The 27,297-nt window shown below is 40.0% G+C and overlaps 1 protein-coding gene across 2 annotated transcripts in view; it reads left to right on the top strand.

Annotated features, from left to right (window-relative positions):
- GSK3B (glycogen synthase kinase 3 beta) overlaps positions 1 to 27,297 on the top strand; it is a 146,207-nt gene that overhangs the window by 80,768 nt on the left and 38,142 nt on the right. For both annotated transcript variants that reach the window (XM_056494430.1, XM_056494422.1), the window contains exons 4-7: positions 9,151 to 9,261; positions 12,080 to 12,210; positions 14,034 to 14,140; positions 23,601 to 23,698. In XM_056494430.1, the coding sequence (XP_056350405.1) occupies positions 9,151 to 9,261; positions 12,080 to 12,210; positions 14,034 to 14,140; positions 23,601 to 23,698 (447 nt within the window). The remainder of the gene's footprint in view (positions 1 to 9,150; positions 9,262 to 12,079; positions 12,211 to 14,033; positions 14,141 to 23,600; positions 23,699 to 27,297) is intronic.

Raw genomic sequence — 27,297 nt, 5'->3', positions numbered from 1 at the left:
TTAAAAATTCTTGGTTTTTTTCAAGAAGAGGTTACAAGGTTTAGTTTTAATGTGAAATTATAATATATTCCCTTTCTAAGTATGTATCAGCATTTTGCAAATAGAATTTTACATAGGAGAACTCAGGATGAAATGGACTTCAAGATGGCATCTTGCTCCAGCGTTATCCTTAAAGCACGTTCATCCATGGAGTAAAAATAAAGTTATTGTGGTCTGTATGAGAGTTAATGTAAGTTGTGAAGTTGGGAAATGAGCTTGATGACCTTCTGAATTTTCTCTGATCTTTCTGTATATCGTTACAAATACTGATATAATTTCTAGATAATTTATATAAATACTGCCATTTTTTCCCATTTTTTAAGGCAGATTGCATCCTTAGTTGTCTTCAGATGCTGATACACTTGTCCACAGTGCTATAAAGGACTGTGTATGAGAGCTGATAGCTACTGGCAGGCTGCTAACTGCAGGTTCATATAAGTGGGTTAGTCGACTGGAAGAGGCAACCCACTCCTTTCATGGTCTTTGGAGCCAGAAAAGGAGCTAACATCTCCAGGATAAGTTGCTTTTGTCTTGTGCAGTGCACAGGGGGATAATTGGAGGAGATCTGCTGTTAGCTGAGAGGTGTTTCGCAGGGAACCTTGCCCTGTACCTTGCCTATAGAAAGCTTGCAAAACTACAGCATTCAAGGAGTAATATAATTTAGGGTTTTAAATTTTTTTTTTAATCAACCTTCCCTTTCCTTCCTTACCCTTGGCTAGTGCTAACAAGCATTTTTAGCTGTGTATGTTTTGCTGATAATGCAGTGTCATTTTTTTAAACTTTAAGTATTTAAGTTCATAAACAGAAATCGTCAAGCAGCATGAGTACAAAAAGGAAAATACTGTGAACAAGGCTGGGTTTGGGATTTTTTTGTTGGTTGGCTGGCTGAGTTTTTTAAAACAGCTTGTTACTTAATGGAATTAGAATTTCCCAGACAAACAGAAGCCAACTGACTTATGACTTATCACTGCAAAGTGGAGTGTTAAAACTGCTTAGAATACTTTTCCCAGGAGCTTTTGTGTAACAGTAACTTGAGAAAAATGCTTTTGGAAATCTTTAAATTATGTGGAGCTTGATTTTCCATTTTGCTGTTTCAACTTCTCATGGCTAATTTTTGGCAGCACTAATTTTGCTTTTAAAAATGTCTCTATTCATGACCAGTGAATCTTTATGCTTCAGTGAGTAGCTTTCTTTCACGATACTTTCTGTTCCTTGGTCTTCAAGCCTCTGCTCTGTGCCTTTGAGATTTCCGCTGCCACCCTGTTGCAAAATAGGACAAATGAGAAGTAGTCCCTGGGGCCAGCACATGACCAGCAGAACATCAGCAATGTAATGCTGCAGTTCAGGTTGCAAGGTCTCTTGCAGTTCAGTACAAAATGACACTTAATTGGCTTGTGAGTATTTCCATGTAGGTGGCAGCATGGGCAGATAACTGTGTGATGGTGTGCATGACTCATGCCCATTCTTACAGCTCTCAGGAAACACCTGCAGAAGAAGCTGTAGCAAACACAACCTGAGTGTTAGCACAGTAACTTTCCATAGCTTTTCCTGCATAGACTATGGAGTATAGCAGGTTGCTGTTCTTGCTTTGTAGCAGACTGGTACTCTACTAGGAGGAAAGGGGCTAGAGTTTGTCTGCTGTTTGGGAAAAGCTCTAGATAGCAATAAATTGGTATTCTGAAGTTCACGTGGAAAGGAAGGAGAATGTTTCTTATCATGCTTTTGTCAGCTTTTGGAAGCAATAGCATCTTTTTCTTCAGCTGTCTGTTTGGGGGGGTGGAGAAGGGAGAAAAGTGTAGTGTCCCATCTGGTAACCAGGAGCGATGTTTAGGAAGCAGTTGCAGATATAGATGGTATGTCCCGATAGGTTTATTTAAACTTATTATTGAAGCCAAGTCCAATGGGAATAGTATAAAAATCCAAGCATTGTATAGCAGAAAATGTGGTGGTGTAGTGATGAGTTGGGCTTGCATTTGTTGATTGTCTTTGTGAAGAACTTGATGATCCTCTACCATTAAGCTATGTTTGTGATAATTAAGTCTAGCAGTGATCTTAGATGTAACTCTTATGCTGCTGATCTCTTTAATTAAATATTTGTTGGGGGTTGGGGTTTTTTCCCTTTTTCTCTCTGTGGAATTTTCCCCATTGTAACGCTAAGAAAACTTGTTAGCTACACCCTAGCTCACGGATGGCTAGTGACAAAAGAGGTGTGGGGGGGAGGGTAGCTGCGCTGGCTCTCTCTCTCAGTGGCTGGTGGGGTTGGAGGGAGACATCCCGGTGCTGCTACCTACCACCCCCCGCCATCCCAACGCCGGGAGCCATGTTCTCTGCTGTCAGACACTGCACTACTGCCTTCCCCGCTCCAGGCTGCTACCTCCAAGCACTCAGCCAAGTGCCACAGCCCACATGGTGAGTGGGGAGTCCTTCCTCCATCCTCTCCCACCTGGGACACTGCCGACATAGTCCCAGCCCTCCGCAGCTGTGTGAGACCTGCCCTGACCCCATCACCGGTACTGAGTGCAGCGAATGAGTGTCTGCAGCTGAAAAGGATTGGAACTGAGTTACTGTTCTGTTTTGTTGTTAATTTTCATAGCTGTTGTTGTGTTTGTTTGTCTGGTTAGATATATTAATAAAGAGCAGTTATTCCGATCCCCATGCTCTTTGCCTGAGACCCCCTAATTCCAAAATTATAATAATTTGGAGGGGATGGGGGTGGTTTGCACTCTCCATCTCAGGGAGGGACTCTTGGCTTTCTTGGCAAATACCTGTCTTTCAAACCAGGACAGGTTTTGGCGCCCAGATGTAGGGTCTGAGGGCATTGAGAGGCGGGTGAAAAAGGAATAGCTGTTCTTGAGTTACCTAAGGTTTTGTGTTAGCTAGCACCATGTTGTCCAGCTTAACCTGGTTTGGACTCCACGTGGTCACAGCTGTATCTCCCATTTGGAAGCCCTTATTTGAACATGGGTCCCATCACCAAAATTACTGTAGCTATTATCCGGTTCATTTGGTGGGTTGATCAGGTGAGGAATTAATGGATTTTTAACTTCCACTGGAAGGCGGATACATGGATCCAGAGCTTTCACACTCTAACAGTGTGGTTTTGGGGTTACTTCAATAATGGTACTTGCTGTGAGGAAGTGACAGCAGGGAAAATTTTCTCCCAACCCATCACCCAGTTTTTTAAGTCCACCTCATTAGTTTTCAAGGAGTTCACATCTGCTCTAAATGCTAATGATATTATACTGTGGCTGATGCTGCTGATACCCCTGTTAAACCTATTCTATCTAGCATTGAGAGATAAGGGGGGGATTGACCTGGATAACAACCCTCACACCTACCCCAGAGACCAGGGATGCTGCTGCAGAGCCTGACCCTACCCCGGAGACTAGGGATGCTGCCCCAGAGCCTGACCCTGCCCCACAGCCCACCTCAGAAAGGAACCACCTAGAGTTATAGTGAAGGAGATGCGCACGATGGGACAGATGATGGAGTACCTTTCCCCAGCTGGTGAGAAACCCTCCCCCTGCCTTAAAGAGGGAGAATCCAATGATGCTACAGTGGAACCCATAGACCTTACATCTGTCCTGGTTCCAGCTGAATCGCAAAGGCAGTCACAGCCAGCAGCAGTCGCCCCTGTGGAAATTAGGAAGTCTAGGATGAAAACAAGGCACCTAGATAATGAGGATCGGCAAGGAGGGCCCTCACAATCAGCAAGGGAGCCAGAATTTGAAATCATTACTGAGTCCCTGTTGTATGAAAGTCTCTGTAATCTGTGAAAAGACATTGTATGACGAAGCCTTGAGGCTTTTACAACTTGATTACTTCAGGTCTGGGACCTTATGGGAGCAGATGTTCAACTGGATGGTACTGAGGCAAGGAATTTGGGATCCTTGACCCAGGACTCAGGTGTGGATCAGATATTCATAAGGGAGCAAGGCCTCCTTTCCCTCTGGAAGAGACTTTTGATGAGTGTAAGAGAGAGGTTTGTCAACATAGAATGCACTGGAAGACCCTTGAGGAAGGGATCCAGCAGCTGAGTGAAGTGGCAGTATTGGAGGTACTCTTTGGGAGGGATGGACAGCGTGACAATGACCCTGACAAGGTCAGGTGCACAGGGCAGATGCTGTGGAATCTGGCAAACCTGGGTCCATCTCAATATACCAGCTTCATTGCAATGATTAATGTTGATGACAGCTGAGAAACAGTGGGCTCTGTTGTAACAAGCTTAGAAATTTTGAGAGTATTATGAATGGCCCGATGCAGGCTCATGTGTCTGCCGTGGTCAAGAACCTCCAAGAGGGAGATGTGGAAGATCAGTGCAGCACCAGTGTGAGTCACAGGCCTAAAGTTAGAGCCCAACACCCCCCAGCTGAGGGGAGAGGGTATACTTCATGAGTGACCTGTGGTTCTTTCTGCGTGACCATGGGGAAGACATGGGAAACCCACTTCTGTTTTGGCTGCATGGGTGTGTCGGCTCAGGGAGGGAAGCACTAACCAAGGGAGCTACGCTAAAGTGAAGCCTCAACTTCTTATGACCAAGGTGCCGGATATTACAGAAGGGAGGATGATCTGTCAGGTCCCCTGTAAGGAACCTCCACTATGTATGCCCAGGAAAGGAATAGTAACCAGGGCTAGAGGGGCCCTGCCTCTAGCCAGGAAGAGGCATGGGATAATAGAGTCTATTGGATAGTGTGGATTTGATGGTCTGGCACATCAAAGCCACAGAAACATAGAGTGTTAGTTGATACTGGTTCACAATGCACCCTGATACTATCACAATATGTGGGGAAGGTAGCTGTTTCCATTGTTGGGGTGACAGGGGGATCACAGGAATATACTTTGCTGGAAGCTGAGATTAGCCTGACAGGGAAGGGGTGGCAGAAACATCCTATTGTGACTGGCCCAGAGGCTCCATGTAATCTAGGCACAGACTTCCTCCAGAATGGCTATTACAAAGATTCAAAGGGCCTCAGGTGGGCTTTTGGAATAGCTGCTGTAGAGGCAGAGAGTGTTCAGAAATTGAACACTTTGCCTGGACTGTCAGAAAACCCATCTGCAGTGGGACTTCTGAAGATGAAAGAGCAAAAAGTGCCAATTGCCACCTTGACAGTGCACTGCCGGCAGTACCAGACGAATTGAGGTGCTGTGATCCCCATCCACAAGATGATTCATGAGCTGGAGAACTGAGGGTTGGTCAGCAAAACCCATTCACCCTTCAACAGTGCCATCTGGCCTGTGCACAAGTCTGATTGAGAATGGAGACTGACTGTGAACTATTGTGCCTTGAATGAAGTGACTCCACCACTGAGCACTGCCGTGCTGGACATGTTGGAACTCCAGTACTAACTGGAGTCCAAGGCAGTCCAGCTGGAGTCCAGCTTTCAATTGGAGGGGTGTGCAATACACCTGGAACCGACTGCACCACGGGTGGAAACACAGGTCCACCATCTGCTGTGGACTGACCCAGCCTGCACTGGAAAAGGGTGAAGCTCCAGAACATCTGCACTACATCGATGATATCATTGTGTGGGGGAACATGGCAGTGGAGGTATTTGAGAAGGGAGAGAAGTTCATCCAGATTCTGCCTGGAGCCGGTTTTGCCATCAAGAAAAGTAAAGCAAAGGATCTGCCTGAGAGATCCAGTTCCTGGGGGTGTAGTGGTGAGGTGCATGGTGTCAGATCCCGCCTGAGGTCATCAGTAAGATCACTGCAATGTCTCCAACAACAAGCAAGAAAGAAACGCAGGCTTTCCTAGGTGCCATAGGCTTTTGGAGAATGCACATCCCTGAGTACAGCCAGATTGTGAGCCCTCTCTACCTGGTCACCCGCAAGAGGAATGATTCCACCGGGGCCCTGAACAGCATCAAGCCTTCACCCAGATCAAACAGGAGATCACTTATGCAGTGGCCCTTGGCCCAGTCAGGACGGGACCAGAGGTAAAGAATGTGCTCTACTCTGCAGCCGGGAACCATGGTCTGTCCTGGAGCCTTTGGCATAAGGTGCCTGGTGAGATCTGAGGCCAACCCCTGGGATTCTGGAGCAGAAGTTACAAAGGGTCTGAAGCCAATTACACTCCCACAGAGAAGGAAATCCTGGCTGCCTATGAAGGAGTTCATACTGCCTCAGAGGTGATTGGCACGGAAGCACAGCTTCTCCTGGCACCCTGACTGCCAGTGTTGGGGTGGATGTTCAAAGGAAAGGCTCCCTCTACCCACCATGCCACCGACGCCACATGGAGCAAGTGGATTGCCCTCATCACACAGTGCGCCTGTATTGGTAACCCAAATTGCCCAGGGATTTTGGAGATAATTACAAACTGGCCGGAAGGTAAAAATCTTGATTTTGCTGAGGAAGAGGAGCAGGACCAAGTGACCCAGGCTGATGAAGCCCCACCATGCAACCAGCTGCCAGCAGACAAAGCATGCTATGCTCTTTTCTCTGATGGTTCCTGCTGCACCGTGGGGTGAACTGGAAGTGGAAAGCAGCTGTGTGGAGCACAAACCCCATGCAGTTCGTTTAGGTACTGTAGATGGCATCAAAACTTAAAAGTGAAGCCTCCACCTCTAAAGATGCAAATGTCTCGAGGTTTTTTGTGCTTATGTTATGTCATGCTATTGAATTGGTCCCATTTTTAATAGAATGTAAAATTAGAAATAAAAATGGAGGCACTTAAAAGCAAAGCAAAGATTATATGGACTAGAGAGTAGTTCTGTAATTCTCAAAACTCACTGCTGTGAAGTAGTTTAGACAGGGTTTACTAATCATATGTTTTACTGTTTTACAAGTGTCCTTTTGCTTGTATTACGAGAGGATTATAAAATCACTATAATTTATTTTTTACTAATTTTTTTCTGCACATCTCTTATGTAAATCTTTTCAATACATGAAACATGAATCCTTGGATCAAAATCACCAACCTCAGTAACAATACTTGGTGAAGTGATTTGTCTCCAGTAAGACTTTCCCATCCTCTGAGAGGCAGACTTTTAGCATATTCATCAGGTTGTATCTGCACTAAAGCAAACAGCATTCATATTCATGAAACTGTTTTCTCTCATGGTTTACAGGTTGTCTTACCAGACATAAGCTAACTTTGAATTTTTTAGGACATATTTTTGGTATTTTATAACTAAATTTTGAAAGCTCTTATCTAAGAAGAGGTGGTGGATGAATTTTATTGGTTTGAAGTGGGAGTCAGGAAAATAAAATTTTCTTGTTGCAGGGAAAGTGCTAAAATACCAATTTGTTTGTTGTTTTTTGGGGTTTTTTTGTTTTTTTTTTTTTTTTCCTTGCATATATTTGCATGTCTTTGGAGTTCCAGAGCCATCTGGTATTTCCTCTGCTGGTAGTTGTCCTTTCTCATCCATTTCAGAAATTTCCTTCTCCCCAGCTTGGTCCCGAGAAAGCCTTCACATTGTTCCCAGTTCCTTGGATGATGCTGGGAGAAGCACCAGCATAGGCAGGGTTTCGGAGGCTGCTCCTTGTCTATGTTTGAGAAGTATGATAAGACCAGGTAGATACAAGTTGTTGGCCATTGTCATTTGCTTGGTGATGTGCTATTGCCACTGTCATTTAAGCAGTGATATTAAGAAAAGAGGTTTTTTTGTTTTGTTTTGTTTTGTTTTTGTTTTTTGTTTTTTTTGTAGGGAGGAATGACATAAGCAGGGCCATGTAAGGTGACTTGTTCTATTAGGAGGTATTGGTAAGAGCTATTAAAATGTCCTGAAAATACAAGCCTTTATTATCAAATAATGGTGAGCAGAGGTCTTGAATTCTGAGCCTTTAAAAATGCACAAAGCCAGCAGTTCTCTGCATATTTATTTGAAGTGTGTATTTCTCTGTGTGTTGCAGTGTACCAGACTGCTGCTCTTTGGTGTGGCAGGACAGCAGAGCACTGTGAGAGAAACACGCCTCCCTCTGTGCTTGAAGTGTCAAGTCACAGTAGAGTAGTAGTATTAAATTGCTGTAGCTAAATGAGGTTTGGATTTAGGTGTTAAAATAGAGATAGACATAGATCCTCTGACAAGGGCCTCCTGTTGAAGATTGGGAGCTCTGTGCTGTTCCATGTAAATTCTCTATGTATTGCCTTTCTCTGTTAAGTTCTAGGTGATAAAATAGCAGGTACAGGAGAGGTTACTTCTAGTTAATTTACTAGCTTCCAAAATAATTTTTCATGCTGATACAGTTAATATATCCACCCCAGCATTAAATGTATTCACAGTCCTGGTAGGATTTGCACTGAACACTGCATTAAAATATCAGAAGTGTCTTTAAGACCTGTTCTACTGCTGAAAATTCTCAGTTTTGCAGTTAAGCACTATAGGATTATAGTACTTTGTCATTTAAGTCCTCTTTGTTCCTTCTTTCTTTTGCTAATGTATAAAGTACTTTATAATGTAACAAAGTTACCTTACTATAATGCTACTTCTGTTTTTTCTCATGTTATGTTCACCTGAATCTCTAACTTCATCCTAGATATTAAAAATTATACTTGAGACTTTGTTTTTGGCTTGTTCTCTTTTGTCATGAATAAGTTCATGTGTTTGAGATTACTGGACATCAAAATACCTGTAAATAGAATGGTTACAAATGTTAACATGGGCTTCGTGTATACAAATGGTTAATATATATTAATCTTTTAATAGCTGGGAATTCAGTAAGGTCAAAGATGAAGATAGTTTGAACTTTTTTTTAATGTGATGTTGTTAGGGGCTGAGTTTTGAACTTTGAAATTTGTACTTCTTGGGTTTTGGCAGGTAAGGGACTAATGAGTTAATAGGCTATATTAACTAATTATGCAGATGTTACCTTGAAATACTCTCCTAATGAAAATATTGACTGGGCAGAACAACTATATCCTTGTCTCCATTTATAATCTGAAAATATCTTACATTGGAGACCAGAACAATTAACATGACCTTAAACATAAGTTTGATAGAATTATTAATGCACAAGTGCAAAGCCCAAATAGTTCCATGGCAGTTCGCACACTAAAGATGGGACTCAAAATGTCCACAGCTTTCTCTTCTTTTAGGTTTCTCTGAACACTTTTATTGTACTTCATGCCTCAAATCTAGTGCTGATTTGTTTTTCTTCTCTATTCTCTTTCAGAAAGATGAGGTGTACCTCAACTTGGTGCTGGACTATGTTCCTGAAACAGTATACAGAGTTGCCAGACATTATAGTCGGGCCAAACAGACACTCCCTATGATTTATGTCAAGGTAGGTAACTGACAGATGTGGTTAGGTGAAGAAAGATATTGTAGAAATACACTGTGACTACTCTTTTCTGACATAGTAGTAAATTTTCAGAAATTTTTAGAAGCAACTAGATCTTGAGGCTAGGAAAAAAGTTTAGAATTATTTGTTACGGTGAAGAGAGGGTTGAAACTTTAACAAATACTCCCAATTGACCTTACAGAAATCTTGGAATGGGCTGGGGAGACTGAGTGTGGGGGGAGAGTTTTGTTTTTGAAGCATCTTAGACATAAAAGACATGAAAGAGGATGTCAAGAGCATGTTCCCTAATCTGTTATCTTCCCCTTTTCCTGGCATATGAGTAGAAATTCATGTGCTTTTGTTGTGGTCATGAAAGGCACAATTTTGTCTCCAGTTGAAGCTCATTGGCTTATGTCTTCAAAAGCTACATGGGATAAGGTGTTTGTGTGAACATGGTAGTTTCAAAACCCTACTCAAGTTGTCTAGGTCTTTTACACAAAGGGTTAAAATAAGTAAAATTCCTTATTTTGGGGCCTCATAGTTCTGTTTCATATATTGCGGAGGCCACAATCCACACACTAGTGAATGATGATGTTTTCACATGGCATTAGCTTGTTAACATGACATATAGTAATATTTAGTGGAAATTACCAAGAAATTTTCCTGACGCATATTGATTTCTCCAGACTCCTCTTTAAAAGTGTAATGCTTAATGTAAGGATTGGCTTAAAAAAAACTTCAATTTGGTTGAAATAAGATGAAAGTTTCAAAGGTGAAAGCTAAAAATAGTAATTATTTCAATAATGAAATTTTGTGCCATAACTATATGGGTAAATTGTAAATGTCTCTGGAATAGGCATCACTTTTGCCTGATTTTTTAGAAAGCACAGAATTTTATCATCCAGCAGACTTCAGGGACACTCTGGTCTGTTGGTGGAACAGAATGTCTTCAGGTTATGTGCTTTCCAAAATCTGTAGGCTTGGCTTTAGATAAATTATTTATGTATCTTTTTTCAGTATTCTTGCCCTAATTGTTTTCTGTTATGGGAACTTGAGAAAATTGTTCTTTCTTACACTTTCAGAGAAAAATCTGCTTCAACTCTTTCATCTTGCAGAATGCTTGGGACTTCCTGTTCCAGGTAGCCTGGAAAGCTATTCTTATTTTTCTGGCAAGGCTTTTATATAATCCTGTATTTTAAAATAAGATCATGTTACCTTAATGTCATTAAGGATTTTGCAGTTTTCCAGGCATCTTGGCTACACAAAGGTCAGATCATACCTATTTGTTCACTTCTGATGGATAACTAGACAGGAAGAGAGGTGCTTTGGGGTAACAAAGAAACTTGCAGCTGCACAGAAGCTGTACTAGTAGTCTTCTGGTTAATTTTTATTTGTAATTTCTAACCTGCTGTTAGAAGTTCTTGGAAATTTTGGGTTTGCTGTGTGGAGATGAAAGGCATACTTTCTAAATCCCACATGTGTTGACTTGTCCCCTCAAGTCGAAGCAGTCTTTCGCATTATTTTGCAGTACATTTGTACAATACATAAGGGACTAGAAAAGGCAATTTGGAAAAAAATGTTTGTTTGCTTTTATTTGTGCAGAGTTGTGGTTTTCAGAAACACGTATGAAAACCAGAGGCCTAGAGCCAAAATTCAACCAATTCTTCTCCCTCTCCTACTTCCATGCCAAACAAATAACAGAAAACAAGGGGCGAGAGAAAGTGTGAAGACAAAGACAGTGGTGAAAGAGAGGCAAACGTGACCTGATATCAATATCAAGTAATTGCACTTGGTTGTATAGACTGTTAAAGGTGAACTGTAGAAAATGTGCATGTAAAAGAAAAATGTGGAGGTGCATATCTGGTGTAGTGTCCTACCTGTAGCTTGATTTAAGTGAAAACTTGTGAGGGCACAACAAAAACAAAAAATAATCTGGCAGTCTTTTGTCAACCTTAAAACGGCTTTCCATGCCTTTATGACTGTATATGCTATACATGCTTAATTGTATCCAGCAACTTTTTGTTATCCATAATCAAAAGTGTGTAGCTCCAGAAGCTGGACATCATCCTTGCCCTCTAACGTTGTCCTGTGAAATTCTTGGCTTTGTAATATCTCCCATTCCTGTGTTGTGCCTTGCTAAGGGGTGAGCCAGCCCTGGAAAGTGGGCAGAGAAGACTCTCCCTCAGCATACTTGTTTGTTGTGCCTTGCATAAAATTATTCTGAACAGCTGGTTTTATTCACCTTCTGGTTTTGTTCAGAGATTTGAAATTCAAATTGCTCTGTCCCCTCAGCAAGAGACACTTGCTAAGGGGATTCACTTCAGTGACAGGCTGAGACACTTAACTACCCTTGTCTTTGAGCAACATTTAATATAGCTTCGTCAACTAAAGGGTTTTCTTTTGGATTTTGTGGAGCATATTTTTTAGTTGCTCATTTGTTTGTTTTGGGTTTTTTTAATAACCTGGAATACTTCTTCACTGCTGTGAATATGCTGATTTCTAGAGCAAACTGTAACTCCTTTATTTTGTGTATGCTTTTTGTGATTGCCATTATTTACAAATGTAGGAAAACTGGCACAATTATTTCTTTGGAATTATGCTTATTATGCTATCTCAAAGGGCACATAAAAAGGTTTGAACCACATGATGTATGTATGTAGCAAAGGGCATGTGGGGGAGGTATGCAAAGACCTTGCCCACCTTCATAGGCCTAATAGGCATTCAGTATGGCCTTTTTCTCTGCGATTTTGTTTTTCTTCTAATAAGAGTTTGTGCAAAAGTAATTGTTTACCCTGATTTGACTGGTATTTCTGTGTTCCAGTTGTACATGTATCAGCTGTTCCGGAGTTTAGCCTATATCCATTCCTTTGGAATCTGCCACCGGGATATAAAACCACAGAACCTCTTACTGGACCCTGATACAGCTGTTCTAAAACTCTGCGACTTTGGAAGGTAAGTACATTTGTGCCTGAAAACTGGTGAAAAGATCTTCTTTCAAAGTGAAGCTTAATGCAACTTTGTCAAGAAATTCTCGATGTCCCTTAGAGGGTCTTTAATTGTAACTTAAAAGAGGAATTATTGATATTTTATTTTTCCACCAAAGTGAGTTCAAAGGAGTGGCAGGGAAGAGCTGGAAAAGAATATTCAGAGGGAGGGAGTTCAACTTCATGCCTCTTATTTTTGCAGGTATTAGAAAAATAAAATCAGCGCACCATGACATAGGGAAAATACTGCACCATGGAAAAACAGAACCAGTTACTACTGCAGTGTTTAGGCAAGAGAAGACAGGCATAGTGGCACTGTAAATTGAAAAGGCTGATGTTACACTAGTCAGTGTACTTGCATGTACAACAATTCACTTAACGTTGCAAAAACCATGGAGGCTCAAAATCAGAAGTAGCACTTCCAATTGAAGCTCTTGGATAGTGGACTTCTGTGTTCTAGTTTCCAGAAGCACATTTATTTCCAATATCCACTCAATCACCTTTAGAGTCCAGCCGCCATCTTAGAATTGATACAGAAATTCTGGCAATCTGCAGTGAGACAGGACATAGATTTCTCTTTGGGAAAGTTCAGTCCTTAGATTGGGCTGTAACTTTGTGGACTAAAATAGTTGGGGTATATATGTGAGAGGTCACAGAAGCTGCTGTTGCTAAATTTGCTTGCCTATGGTGAGTGAAAATGTCAGATGGGAGTTATTCAAACAGTTCATTGTCATGGCTCTGCCTCGGGATCTCCTTCTCAGCTCTTCCTCACCAGTGTTGCAACTAAGTAGGAATCATGCTGAAGCTCAAAATTGACAATGCATAAAAAGGGAATACTTACTATTTTTTGTCAGTGGAAATTTGTTTACTGTAGTTTCTATACAGAAAACTGAAAACTAAGACTTTTTAAAATGGATAGTGGAAGTTCTTCGCTGAAGGCTGAGAGGAGTTTCTAGAGAGCTGAACACTGGATTTGACTGCCTTGCCACTCCGCAGTGTTTGGTGCTATTTAGGTGAATGTCATATTTCCAAAAGGAAAGTTTTGTCTTCCAACTCCTTTTTGTCTAGCGCTTGTTCATTAATAAAGAAGTGTAATATGCCCATAAACTCATGTTCCCAAAGTACTGTGGTCTTGTGGTCCATTTTTTTTTTTCTTGCATTCTTTCAAAGAGAAGTACTGAGGGAATGCTGTAGGTTAGATCCTTTGTGGCTGATGGATTACAGTATAAGAGAAACCTTCATGTTAATCATGGACCACTAACGTGTGAATATAATGGCAAAGGCTTTTTTTTTTTCGTCACCTTGTACCACTCTCTCTTAAGTAGCCGAGGGGCAGAATATTGACATGGAAATTAAAAACCAACCAAATGGAAAAGTAAACCAACAAATGAAAAACCCAAACAAACAAAAATATCCCACTCAGTCCTTGTGAGTATCTGGAGCTTTTGAACCTTAAACGGTGACTACATTTGAGTGAACTGTTTTCTGTCCTCTTTTCCACTGTAAACAAGCCTTTGTATCTGGCAAAAGACACCTGGCAGCCAAAAATTGGACCCCATTTTCCACTTAGATTGTAGTCAGAATTTCCTTTGCTGTTCCAGTGTAAGATAGATGCTTGTTGGATTGGACTGATTTCACAGTGGATCAAGGAGTCAGTTTGCATCAGCTTAGAACATTGTACTTGAACATTTGGGAATTGGGAGTGGGTGAAGAGTGCCAGAGCTTAATGCTGGTCTGCACAGCAATATTGTAAAAGTGTTCATTACTGAAATACTCTTGTTTCCTTTCCAGTGCAAAACAGCTGGTTCGTGGAGAACCCAATGTGTCGTACATCTGCTCTCGGTACTACAGGGCACCAGAGTTGATCTTTGGAGCCACCGATTATACCTCCAGTATAGGTATGTATGTATTTGGTTGAAATCTATACCAACTACCTCAGTTTTTATCCTGTACTGAAGTGTAAAGGTTTCCAGAGATCTCAGATATAATCCTCAGGGGCTGAATTTGGTTGCAAATTACTAGGTACCACTTTTTAAAGAAATGCAAATATTTTGTAGATGGCTGCTGTGCTTTCTACACCTTTTGTGATTCAGCATCAATTACACTAGGAAAGGATCTTTTTCAGTGTATAGGGGGAAAATCTGATTACAAGTGAAAAAAAAAATCCACGTAATGTTGCCATTTAGCTTAAAAGTAAATATGAGATCTCAAGCCAGAAAAGTATTTTAATAATTTGAAATAACTGTAAAGAATGTCTGTAGAAAATCAGCCACAGCTTTTGGTGCTGTGGTTTAGATATAAATCTGTAATTTATGTACTTGGCTTTTAGTAAGACTTTATAAGGAGAGGTAAGTGTGGCCTAATGATTGATTTTAAATACTCTTTACAACTTTAAAATATTGTATACAGCAGTCCTTCTAATTCAGCTAATTCTGCTAGCTTTTGCTGTCTCCTTTAGTCACTAATTTTGAAAACAGAGAACTCTTTCTATATACCTGACACATAGCTGTGTTATAGAAGTACTAGGGAAGCTGGAGGTTTGATGGAGATCAGGAAACAGCCAAGTTTTCTTACAGTAGAGAACTAAAAATGAACAGCAAAATTAAAAATCTTGGGAATTGACAACTGTGTTGGCTGGTTGTTGGTAACTACTTCAGTTTTTCAGTCAAGATACTGCCTGGGCTCCTTCTGAGTTCTAGTGCAAAAGAGAGTCGATTTGGCTCTCAGCACAATATTGGGGAGCCTTTTACCTTGCTTATGGACTTGAATCATTTAGGCAAGGTTTAATGTTTTCAAAAGGGAGATCATGATCAACTCTTGGCAAGCTGTGTTTATAATCAGTATATTTAAACTTATTATGTTTGAACTAGTGTGAAACACAGTGGCTGGCTGGCTTGTTTTAACTCTGCAGTTCTAAAAAAAAAAAAACAAACCACTTCAACTCGTTCCTGAAGGCTTCCCTGCTCTCACTAATTTTTTTCCCATTAGTATGTATTGTATTGTAGCACTTCTTGCATATCTTCCTGGTTGGAAAAAGAGGCCCTCAGAGTAGTCTGGGGAAAGTAATGGCACAATAAAGATAAAAGAGCAGAACTTACTGCTGCTCTTGCCCCTGGGTACCCTGGCTCTCACAGTTTGCTGTTTAATTTGCTGATTCAGCATCAACTGACAAGAGATTTTGGCGCATTAACTTCCTGCTGTGTGAGTGGGTGCAATCAGCATTATTGTGCAGTCCAGTAAGCAGTTGAGCCCAGGTAAAAGCAAAGTGGTGTGAGCTCGTGAGTGAGTAGAAGGTGGCTGATCCCATTTGACATCTTTTTGCCAGCTGAGAGCTAATAGATTGGCTCAGCTGCATTATCAGAGTGCACTGAGACCTCTTGTTTTGAAGGATAACTGCATAAAACAAGTATTTTATGTGTCAGTAGGAGAGACTGCTTTACAGATAGGCCTGTGAAAAGTCTCTTGCTCCAACTGCAGACCTTTTCTCAAGTTGCGCTTTAAATTTTGGTTGTTTTACATGCTAATCTCTAAAATAGTGTTATAGATGAGAAAAGAAAGTCCCAATATTCAGCAAAATTTAGATTGGTTTCTTTTATATAGACAGAGAATGCAGCGCTGGGTATACATGGCGGGGTCACTGCCCACTCCATGCTCCATCGAACCTTTGTTTGCAGCTTCTTTGTAGTCTAGTTTTCTGTTGTAATCAATAATTGTTATTTTTTTCTGTCATAATTTTGCCCAGTAAGCAGTGGTGATCCGTGGGATCGCTGGATGATCTGAGTCTCTAGGCAATTTGTCAAGTATCATAGATAGCCATCTGGTCTTGGTAGATAAGAAATGGCAAAAGTCAGGAAGTCTGGTCTTAGTGGATAGGCTACAATTTATTATACAAAGGCAAGAAATCTGATTTTGCAGAATCTATTGGGCTGTGTGAAAGCCTTGTTTTGCAAGGTGTTAGTAGATACAAATTATTTAGAAAACATAATATTCATAACAGGGGATTTAAAACAATGATTTAATCATATCTTTTCCTTTCTTTAGTGTCATGCGTCATTTCAGACCTAAGTATTCGGGTTTATACAAACCCCAATACTTTTATGATTAACACGAATCTTTTATCAATTATCACAGTGGTTCTAATAAAAACTCCATTCTGATGTGTAATTTTTCACTTGCCTCCAAAAATATCTTGAATTTCAGTCATTGTTCTGACTTTCTCATGCCAAAAAACCCCACCTGTCCCTCCAAGTCCTTTCTTTGAAATTTGCGCTGAATTGCTTGAAAATTAAGTTAATATTCCTTTGTTCTTTTCTCTCCTATCCACCTTCCACTTCTTTCTCAGCAGTCTTTGGATCTGGAAGATGAGCAGGAATGAAATTCTAAGGGTTAATTTTGTGGTGCTGATGTTTATACGTATTCCTTAGTTCTTGTTGGGTAAGCAGCAACAGTGCGTAGTGAGAACTCTTCCTTATTTTGTGTGGGATTGTTCATCCAAACTCATCCAGCTTGTTCGAAAACCAATTAACAAGCATAGAGAGATTTATTAAAAGAAGAGAAAGAGCATGTAATTATTAGTGCATTATCTGTAGCTCAGAGTACAGGGAACTGTGAAATGCTTCAGTACTGTAATACTTCCTTTTAAACTGAAATGTTGGTATGCTTGGTTTTTTTTTAGTTCTAGTTTTTCTTGTGAGGTGTTAGCATAACAACCTTTTCCCACTGTAGTCCTTATCACTGTAAAAATCACTTGTGTGTGCATGTAATGTACAAAACGTTTGCATTTCTTTACATGTAAGGCAGAAATTTTTACTCCCCCAGTTAAGTACCCTCTCGTAAAAATACAGTAAAAGTAAAATCAGTGAAGAACACGAAGCCAAATATTGTTCTTAAGTAGAAATTTTCCTATAGTATCTGTAAGGCTCCTAGCTTTTTCCTTTTTTTTAAGATTTTTGTTGTTTATTAATGTTACTGCAGGGCTTATGATTATAATGCACTGCAATAGGATAATTCCTGGAAGTATTTCTGAGCAAGAAGTGCTTTTTAAGACTAGGCAGTGACACTGGTAGCCCAAGACTTAGCAGCACAAACAGCTGCATTATGATGATGTCACTTGTTAGTCGTCATGTTAAGCATTGGAACCAGGAGTTGCATTAGGCTGTGTGTCTCTTCAGTGTAGCAATTGGTTCCAGGATGTGTTTTGTCATCCCGGATGTCACAACTAACTGTAAACTGGCATTTGACTTCTAGGATCTTGATTGTTTCATTGAAGTGACTTCAATTCTAACCCAAAAGGTCCCTTTAAAAAATAACTGAGCCAGGGTGTGATGTTTGTTGCACTTCTGTGAATTACCATGTTAGTGCTGCATTTAGATAAATACCATAGTAAGAGTAGCATCGAATCACATTTGCTGCTGTCAGTGCCTCCAGCAGACCTGGGACTCTATTTTTAAAATAATGACCTGTTTGAATTTTTAAATATTTGCTGTTGCCAAATAGCTACAAATCCATACCCATAATAGCTCTGTTCTGTGCCAGCCTTCCAGCTTTATAGGAATTTTCAGTGGTCAGGCACAAATACTCATGTCAATTGAGTGCCTTCATAGCTTGTACAGTTTGGGCCTTTGTTCACCTTTGGCTGTGAATTCTTCAAATGGATGTGTGTGTTTGTGTAGGTCCCTAAAGCTTGCTGGGAATGGTCATCGTTTACTTCCTGTGGCTGATTTGCAGGAGTTTGCTATTGTTGTTGGTTGGTTGGTTGGGGTTTCTTGAGGGGGAGAGAGGGAAATCGGGGCTGGTTAGTTGGGTTTTTTTCCCTTCAGCTATGCCTTGACAGTATTTCAGCTGAAGCTTCTTCCTTGCCTGTGTGCATTGCAGCATCCCAGAATATGTTGATGGCATGATGCTGGCTGTGCTGGTCATATGGGTGATGCTGCTACTGAAAAACTCTGGGATGGCTGCCCATGTTCCCCTGCATTGTTCTGGGACAGGCACTGGGGTAGGGATGTGTGCAGGTGTTTCTATTGCCACGTGTTTCTTTTGTATGGAAAGAAGCTGTGCATCTCATGCCTCAATCTCATGTTCTTTCCCTGGGTGAGGTGGCTGGGCAGGGAAAGGCTCACCAGATCCTAGTGGCGCTTCTGCACAATGAGGGGCTGCTGGTCTCTGTGTGTTTGCTCCACTGCTGCACTGGCAGGAGCTGGGAGTGTTCCAGAGGGAACTTTTTATAGCCACTGTCAGGGAAAGATTGATCGGCATGACCATTACTAGCTTCTCTTGGGGTGTCCAAAAATAAGTATCATTAAGTTATTCATTCACTTTCCTAGCAAGTGCTAATGTTTCACCTCTGCAGTCTGGAGCAGCTCTTCTGCAGGTATGTGTAGTAGGCCTGTCTCAGAGTTTCTTGGGTAAGAACCACCGCAAGATGTGTCTCAGAGCTGTTGCCAAACAGAAGGATTTGCTTCTTTCTCAGATGGCAACTTTCAGTGCTGAAAATGAGCAGGTGTGTTAATTTACTGTACTGCTCTACCACCTGTCATTGTAGTATCATCTCTTAATTGCAAAAGAATAGAGATAGCTGTGTTTAGCTTTTGTTCTGAATACTGGAACAAACACATCTTTTCAAGCATTTTGATGTTTCAGCTTTACTCTTTCTCCTCAATCCATAGATCTGTGGTGGCTTGGTATGTGAACCACCAACTTAGTACGCTTGCCTGTAATCCTGAATTTTGCTCTTGTTCTGGGATCCCAAGTACTGTTTCAAACAAGCAGCAGTGAAAAGCACTTTGGGGTCTGACATGTGGCAACTAGAAGCTGTAGAATTTATGGCTTCTCAGGGCTGCTTTTCTGACTCTTCATTTATTTCCGGTTTCCAGAGCAGCAACTTTGAGTCACCTCCCAAATGGAGAAAGTCCATCAAGATGAAGGGATAGTGAGGCAGAGATAAATAGATGAGGGTAATAAAAGAAGTAGGAAGGTAAATATGCCCCATAAAGTATCAGATAAATGGAAGTTCTTAATTTGTTCTAAGTGGATGAGAGAAACCTCCTCTTTTTTCCCTTTTCCTCCTCCATGTCCTCCAAATAAGGAATTAGAGGAGCTAGAGTGTAAAACAATGAATGGTGCTTGTGCTGTGAGGAAGAGGGCCAGCTTTTCAGCTTGGAAAGGCAGAGTTTGACATCAGAAAAAGTGAAATTTGTGCACAGGGTATTAATTTCCAACTAAAAATGGCCATTGCACGCTTACTGAATTAAAGCTAAGGAGTGTATTTTGCAGGTTGTCCTTCCAGGTGCCTCTTCCTGATTTAAAGAGAAATACTTGTTTTCTTACCTTATGTAATGCTGAAATGCATTCAAGCATTCAAAAGCAAGGGCATTATGGAGATTATAGTTATTAGACAATGTCCATCTAACAGCTCTGAAGATCAATAAAGTAGTAGAAACAGTTTAAGAAAAGTTTTGTAGTATAAGAGGCTGTATGAGTTTTTGTGTGTTTAAATTAGTGGAGGTACGTTAGTTGATAATGGTATTTGTGTAAATGTTCTTTAGTCTAGGAAAGATATGGCATTAGCTACCATTATAATGTATGAACACTATCTGAAATAAGCTTATATGAAGGTTGCTGCTGCCTGGCAGACATATTTATTCTCTCTTGTATTGTTTAGACTACGTTTCACTGAAAATATGAACAAAGTACCCTTGTCTACTTTCTTAAAAGGAATAGTTTTCACTATTTTCTCCTAAAATTTCACATTGTCCAAATTAGTTTGGCGTAAGGACCATTTGTTGAAGTATTTTCTTTTAAGAGTCTCTCTTAGCTTGTTTTAGCTAATTTAAAACCTGTGAATGAGAGTCCTAGTTTACTTTAATTAACTTGCACATACTGAAAAGAAATAGATCAGAAAATGCTTCTTCTCCTGTGCGAGCAGTTAGTTACACCACATATTAATCTGTAGCAGGTAGCTCTGGCTGTACAAAGACAGGAAAGTGTCTTTGAATACAGAAATTAATACTTGTTTACTTCAGGCTTGAGGAAAAATGTTACCATCCTGATGTAGATAAATTTTAAAATGCAAGATATAAAAGGTGTGGGGGAAAAAGAGCAGACTAACCTGGAACCAAATTTTAGTCAATGACATAAATTCCATCAAGCTTCAGCAGAGATTAAATTTCTTAGTTTGTTCCTTATTGTACATTGCTTATCAAGAGTTGTATATATACCTGTGTATATTGTTGTTTGTTTCTGTCCCTCCTTGGGAGCTGCTCGAGTTAGCTTCCACTCTGGATTTTGTTGAGGGTGCTTCAAGAATTTGTTCTCTTCCTTGCCTAGGGAACATTGCCCAAGTCCTAATTTGGGAGTTGGTGAAGTAACATACCTGGAAAAAAGATGGGGATTTTGAAATGTCTGTGTTTTACTTCACTGTGTATTTGAAGTGTTAGCAGGTGAAATAAAGAAAAAGTAAATAGACTTTTAACAAGACATTAAATTGCCTAGTTTGGAAGGGACTACTTGAAATTTTCAGTGGGTAAGGAACTACTACATAGGTTTCCTATGGATTTGTTATATGTTTGAGGGATTAAACCCAGCATGAATGCAGCAAGTATTCCTCAGCCGTGGCCACCTATTTCCTCATGACCTACATCCTTGCTTTTTTTCCTCTGTTCCCATGTGATGCCCTCAGCTTTCTCATGTGCCCTCTGCTGTTTGTGCTTGGCCTTCTTGAACAAGTGCCTGCACATTTTTTGACTTGTTTGCAGTTGCAGTTTGGCAGGGCTGGGGCAAGCCCAGTGCTTCCCCCAAGGGCTGAGCCTTCCTCACCTTGGAACCAGCACTGATGCTCCACGCTGTTTTTATAAAATTTTTGTATTGCATTTAAGACTTCTGCCCTACAGACTTGTCTGAAATAAGTGGAGTGCAAAAGAGTTTAGGGAAACCAGGAAAAGAAAAAACAGCACAAAGCCAACTTCATGGAGCAGCTAGACCTGAAGGTTATTAAAAACAGTTTAAATAAGCCGCAGTCTAATCTGAAAAAAGTAATGCTAGCATAGTTTCAAAATCGTAAAAGGAAGTTAATTGGGATTGATTACTTACTCTCCTGTCAGCTTTGTATTTGTATATATTCAGCCAAATATTTTTCTTTGCCATATATAACCTTTTTAGTGCAAAATAAGGCTTTGACTTTTAAATAATGATTACAGAGTTCGCTGTCTGTTTAACTGTTGTGTAATTCCTCTAAACCCAGATGGGAGACACAAAAAGTAAAGCTTTATATCATGATTTTGCTGTACATGTTGGTCTAACAGCAGGAGCTATCAGAGAGAGACACTGATTAGTAATTAGATGCAATTAAACATTCGTTACATGATTCCTACTTAGTTTGTTGTCCAAAAGAGATCTTAGCATCTCGGTGGCCATACTAGCTGTTATTAAATGTGACTAAAAGATTAAAAAAGCATCGTCTTGTATGTTTGCTTGTTAAAATTCAAGACTCAAACTTCAAATTTTGTGGTTACTGTTTACATTGTAAGTAGGTACTTTTTCGGATAAACTCCAAGAAATCAGGTAAAGGTGCATTCATTTGATTTGGAAGTGAATAATTTAAAAAGCAGAAGTAATGACAATGCTGTTTGTCTACTGTATGTTCCAGTTGAACCATATTCTCGAGAAGAGGAGAGGAAGTATTTTTGCATAGCCTTCTCACTCTTTCCTTTAGAAATAGGAGAACTGTGTTTTAACTTGCAGATTATTTTGTTATAAATCCTAAATTTCTGAAAGCTTTTTTTTATTTTATTTTGCACCACTCTGGTGGTAGTTGTGACAAGTTGATAATAAATGGCTTGGAGAACTGTCAGAGATGTTTTCCTTACTCAGACCTTTAGCCATAACTGGCAGGGATGTGTATATCCTGCTTCACAGAACTGTGGAGTCAGAATGGCTGAGGCTGGAACAAACCTTAAAGATCACCTCATTCCAACCCCTTGCCATGGGCAGGGGCACCTTCCACTAGACCAGGTTGCTCAGTGCCCCATCCAGGCTGGCCTCGAACACTTCCAGGGATGGGATATAGTTTAAATACATGTGGGAATAAGGATTTCTGTCATAGCATAGATTATCTCAGGTGGAACAGGTCTAAGGAGATAAATTCTCCTAGGGGATAAGGCTAGCTTATAAAAGCAGGTGAGAGTTAAAAGAAATATGGGTGGAAGGGGACTGATTTTCCCCTTTGGAGTGTTTATTTATAGTAGAGGATTTACAGATCTTCTGTTGCTGATTGCTTGTTTGAGATTGGATTTTAGTGTAAGGTTTCAGGTATTTATTCAACAGTTGATGACTTTTTCTAGAAAATCTTAGTGCATCTATTTTTGGGGAGAATCAGTTTTCTGCATCCAAGTACAATACTTCTACTGTGCTGCACAGTTTAAAATTATTTGCTGTACAATTACATTAGATTCTCACAAATACTTGATAAACGGTGTTTACTGCATTTGCTTTGTTAGATTTTTCACTTTAGTTAATTGTGTTCCAAAAGTAAAGTGCTATATTCTCTAGTACACTTAGATACATTCCTGAGTTGCTTCTGTAATATTCAATTGCCTAATTATTTAAGAAGATATACCTGCAATAAATTGTGAAAAACTTCTTTGTGTAGGAGGAATAGCTCCTAAGGACTACTTGAGGCTTTTGGTATACATGCAAAAATTATATGAAGGCTTCTTCTACAGATGCTGTTGACATGCGATCTATGACTTGCAGTTCTGTTGCTCATCCAAGTTGGCAAATGGAACTGGGATGAAGATTAGATCTTGAAGTGATTGGTTAGAGAGGCTCTTCCCATATTCCTTAATCATCATGTACTTCAGGATACCAGTAATACTTGCAGTACTGGCTTGTCTCTCAGTGCACATATGCTTTCAATACATGTAAGAAAAACTGAGGCTATTCAACACTTGGAAACAATAAAAACATCAGCCATTGTTTTGGATGATACCGATGCATAGTTCATGATACATGTGATTTAAGCCGACACAAGGTTTGTGCAGATTATCAGTTTACAAATGGCAAACGTTCTGTGGTCTTTTCCCTGCATGTGTAAGTTCTAATATATTGTGGCATTTAACATGTTTTTCTGGTTCTCATTGTCTCACAGTTTGACTTCTAAGACTTTTCTTCACTGTGTTGTTTTGTATCAGGTATCTGGTAACATTAGGATAGGAATGTTTCTTATTTTTAGCTTTGTTGCATACACTATCAAACATGGCAAAGGATAAAGTAAGTGGCTTAAAATGGTTGGGTTTTTTATGAACGGCTTAATATGTATATTTTACTGATACCTTTCCCTATCCTTCACCTTTCCCTTTTTAGATGTGTGGTCAGCAGGCTGTGTATTGGCTGAACTGTTACTAGGACAACCGATCTTTCCAGGTGACAGTGGTGTGGATCAGTTGGTGGAAATAATCAAGGTATGGAATGTTAAGTGTTGTTTTGACTGCATTATTGCTTGGAAATCAGTATGAAAACATGCACTTTTATTAACTGGTGAACATACAAATATTCTGGCATGATTGTACAGGGTTTTGCATGTAAACAGTGTTTGAAAACACTTCTTGTGCCATTTTGAGAACCTGATGATCTTTACTTTTTCTTCTTGCTGTCATGCACAATGGAGCATTTTTCCCTCTTAAAGGATTGCACTTCCAGTGTGCTTGGAAAAAGTACTCACATACGGAGCCAATATTTATTAATGTATGATTTTCATTCTTTAAGAGTCTGTCTCTTTTTCCCTTGTTGCACACAATTAGTACTTGGCTTTGAAAACAATGTTATTAAATTCCTTATGCCAGATTCTTCACCTATGTAGTTGCCTTCTCTTCTTCCTTCCTCCTTGCTCTTTTAAAATGAAAGGTGGGAAAATGCACTTGTTTTTGAAGATAAAGAATCAGGACATGTAGGGCAAAGGTGCCTTCCACCTGAAGAGTCTTGTTTTTCAAGGTAAAATAACTAATGTGTCAGAATATGTAACACTTACATATCAATTATGTCCAAGCACATCTTGATTGATTTCATGTGGAAAGCTGTTAATATTCTGTGGCTCTCAAATTAGAGGCATGGAAGAATAGTTCATGGATTGGTGTCTGACTTCCAGCACCCTTGTCTACTCTACCTCTTTCAACTTCTGCAGTGAAGGAAAAAGATTTCAAGAGATAACAGTATCATTTTCCTCTGAATCTATACTATGCGCATAATATGGCATTATTACAGAGGATGTATACACATGCTGTTCAGCTTTAATGATTTCATCACCATGAGAGGACTGTATTAGGAGAATTTCTTCCTTGATTTTGCCACTACTTTGATGCATAAATATTTGTGTGGCATGCATGTGAAAAGCCCCTCAAACCCCAAATCTGTGAGTGAAAAAGGAGAACTTCCTACCTGTCTGTGTCATTGACTAGAAGACCTGCTGGTGTCTTTGTCCCTTTCCTGAGAGAGTGTATGACATGAACCAACACTCACTGGTCATTGTCCTGCCTGAAGAACACAGTGAGGCTCAGGGGTGTGCTGTGATATTTCTAAACTGTCACCCCATCTGTACCAGGTTTTGACCATGCAAATCTGGCTATTCTTACAGTGAGTTTCTGTCTGTCCTGCTGAACATCCTCCACTCAGCAGCTTTCCTTTGGAAATGGCTTCCACATACTTCTCCTGTGACTTTCTTCTTATTGCCTTTCTTCCCAATGTATTTCAAACTCAGTTTATCCCAGCTGGGTCAGTTTGCTTAGGAAGTAGTAATGAAAAGCTAGAGTTGCTTTCAGATGTAGGGCTAATGATGGTACAAGTGACAATATATTTAACTTCTAAGAAATGTCTGTGGTGTGCTACACTGCTTTTCTAACATGTGAAGGGATCCATATCTGATGACCAGACTGCCTCAGGATTTTGTGTGATAACATGTGCTGTTTGCCTTTGGACGTTTCTGAAAAGTCCTGTTCGTTTCTTGATTAATGTCTAAAATCTGGAAAAACTAATGCTAATCAAAGAAAATCAGCAAGATTGAAAAAGATCAAGTCCAACCTATGACCCAACACTGCCGTGTCAACTAGACCATAACACTAAATGAGACATCCAGTCTTTCCTTAAACCCCTCCAAGGACATTGACTTCATTACCTCCCTGGGCAGTTAATTCCAATATCTTATCACCCTTTCTGTGAAGAAATGCCTTCTATTGTCCAGCCTAAATTTTCCCTGGTGAAGCTTAAGACTATGTCCTCTGGTCCTTTCACTTGTTGTCCATGAGAAGAGCCTGACCACTACCTGAATTTTTGTAAATAGAATTTTATATTGTGGTGTCCTGGCTTGATCAGAAAGCTGAGTGTAGAGAGGCCTTATTTGGGAAACCATAGTACTCTGCCCTACCATTGCTTTGATTTCACAATGTGAAAGTTAAATAATCAGGAGATAGATGGTCTTTTATTATTGACATGTTTGACAAGCAGAAATTCGTGGTTTGCTTGAAAGTTTGCTAAAGAAGCTGTTAGCATCAGTTCTGCACTACTGAAGAAAACATCCATGAACCAGTAATTCCATAGCACATCTGTGCTCCAGGGACTTGTTTACACTTCAGTTGTATTGAAGCAGAGGAGTACTTCAGTAAAATTGCTGATAGCCTTTGTACCATCTGTGGTGGTAGCGTTTCTTGACTAACTTGTAGCAGTGATGATGCATAGTACTCGAAAACTGATGTTATTTCTCAAGGCAGCTGAAGGAGTACCCAGTGTAAAGGGTATTTCAGTAAATTACAGGTTGAAATTATGATATTCACCCTCACAGAAACAAACTTCTGGCTAATTTCTTTAAATACAGAAAGGGGGATATTTAATGATTATTCACACCTTGTGCTGGGGTTTTCTCATCTTTTGTTACCTATGTAGTCCACTACCCATAGAAGTGAAATGAAACAAAATGTACTGACGCAGTATGTTTTAGGAAAGTCTGGGGGAAAAATACTGTAAATCTTACAGAAGTAATCACAAAAAAGGATGTTCACTTAAACTTGAAGAAAGTGTAATGTAAAATGTGCACCTGAATGGGTGGGGGTACCATGTTATTCTGACAGTATTTGTTACCGATGTAGCATATATTCTGAAGGCAAGACTGGAAGAGATGCTGAGTGCAAACTGGAGAAATGGGTTGCTTTTCAGTGCCCTTGTCTCCCTAATCTTCTGTTGTGAAGTTTTCAGAAAAGCCCTAGAGGAAGGTGAAGGTGAGAATACAGAGGAGAGTTATAACTGAGAATATTGTGTTCAAGATCAACAGCCATGAGAAATTGTCTAGGAATGGGATAACAAGGTGTTTCCCTTGCAATGGTGTATTCACTTTACAGCTATTTCTCATGGTGGGAGTAGAGGGAGGAAGTGCATTTACGTCAATTTTTTCCTCACCTTTTGAGAATTGGGAAAAAGTATATAATGAGTCAGTCTGTCTCCATTTTTCCAGTTGTTGGGAGGGATCTGTCCCATCTCTGTGTGTATCCCATCTATCTGTGTATCCTTTAAAAATAACCAATAATTTAATGAAGTAGGTTTGTTTTTTAACTCTGCAAAGAAGACATGAAGCATTCTACTGTTACGAACTTCCAGAAGGATGCTGAAATTCAACTTATATTTAAAAGGATGGTATAAAAGAAGCAACTACGTGAGTGAGTTTAAGTTTCATAGCAGCAGTACAGTTGAGGACATGCAAAGAAAAAAATTACCAGAAATGTTAAATCTTGGCACAACATGTAAAACGTGATGTTGTATAAAGTTTCCTTTAGGGTAGGATTCATTAAAAATTTTTTGACAGATGGCATCCACCTCTTCCATTTGCTGTCATAGAAAACTAGTATTTAAGGCTTTCATTGTAACACAGACTTATCTTAATGCTAGTTGGCTGTGGGAGAAGCAGAGCTGTAGGATCTGACAGTTGTAGAATAGTGGTGAGCTTGGTACAAGCTTGCAGGTTGGGACCTGGGATCTGCTGTTTGACTGTCTGTGGTCCTGCTTTTCAGATAGCTTCATT

Source organism: Oenanthe melanoleuca, chromosome 1, assembly GCF_029582105.1.
Source record: "Oenanthe melanoleuca isolate GR-GAL-2019-014 chromosome 1, OMel1.0, whole genome shotgun sequence".
NCBI lineage: Eukaryota > Metazoa > Chordata > Aves > Passeriformes > Muscicapidae > Oenanthe > Oenanthe melanoleuca.
This window is presented reverse-complemented; position numbering and strand designations above follow the sequence as displayed.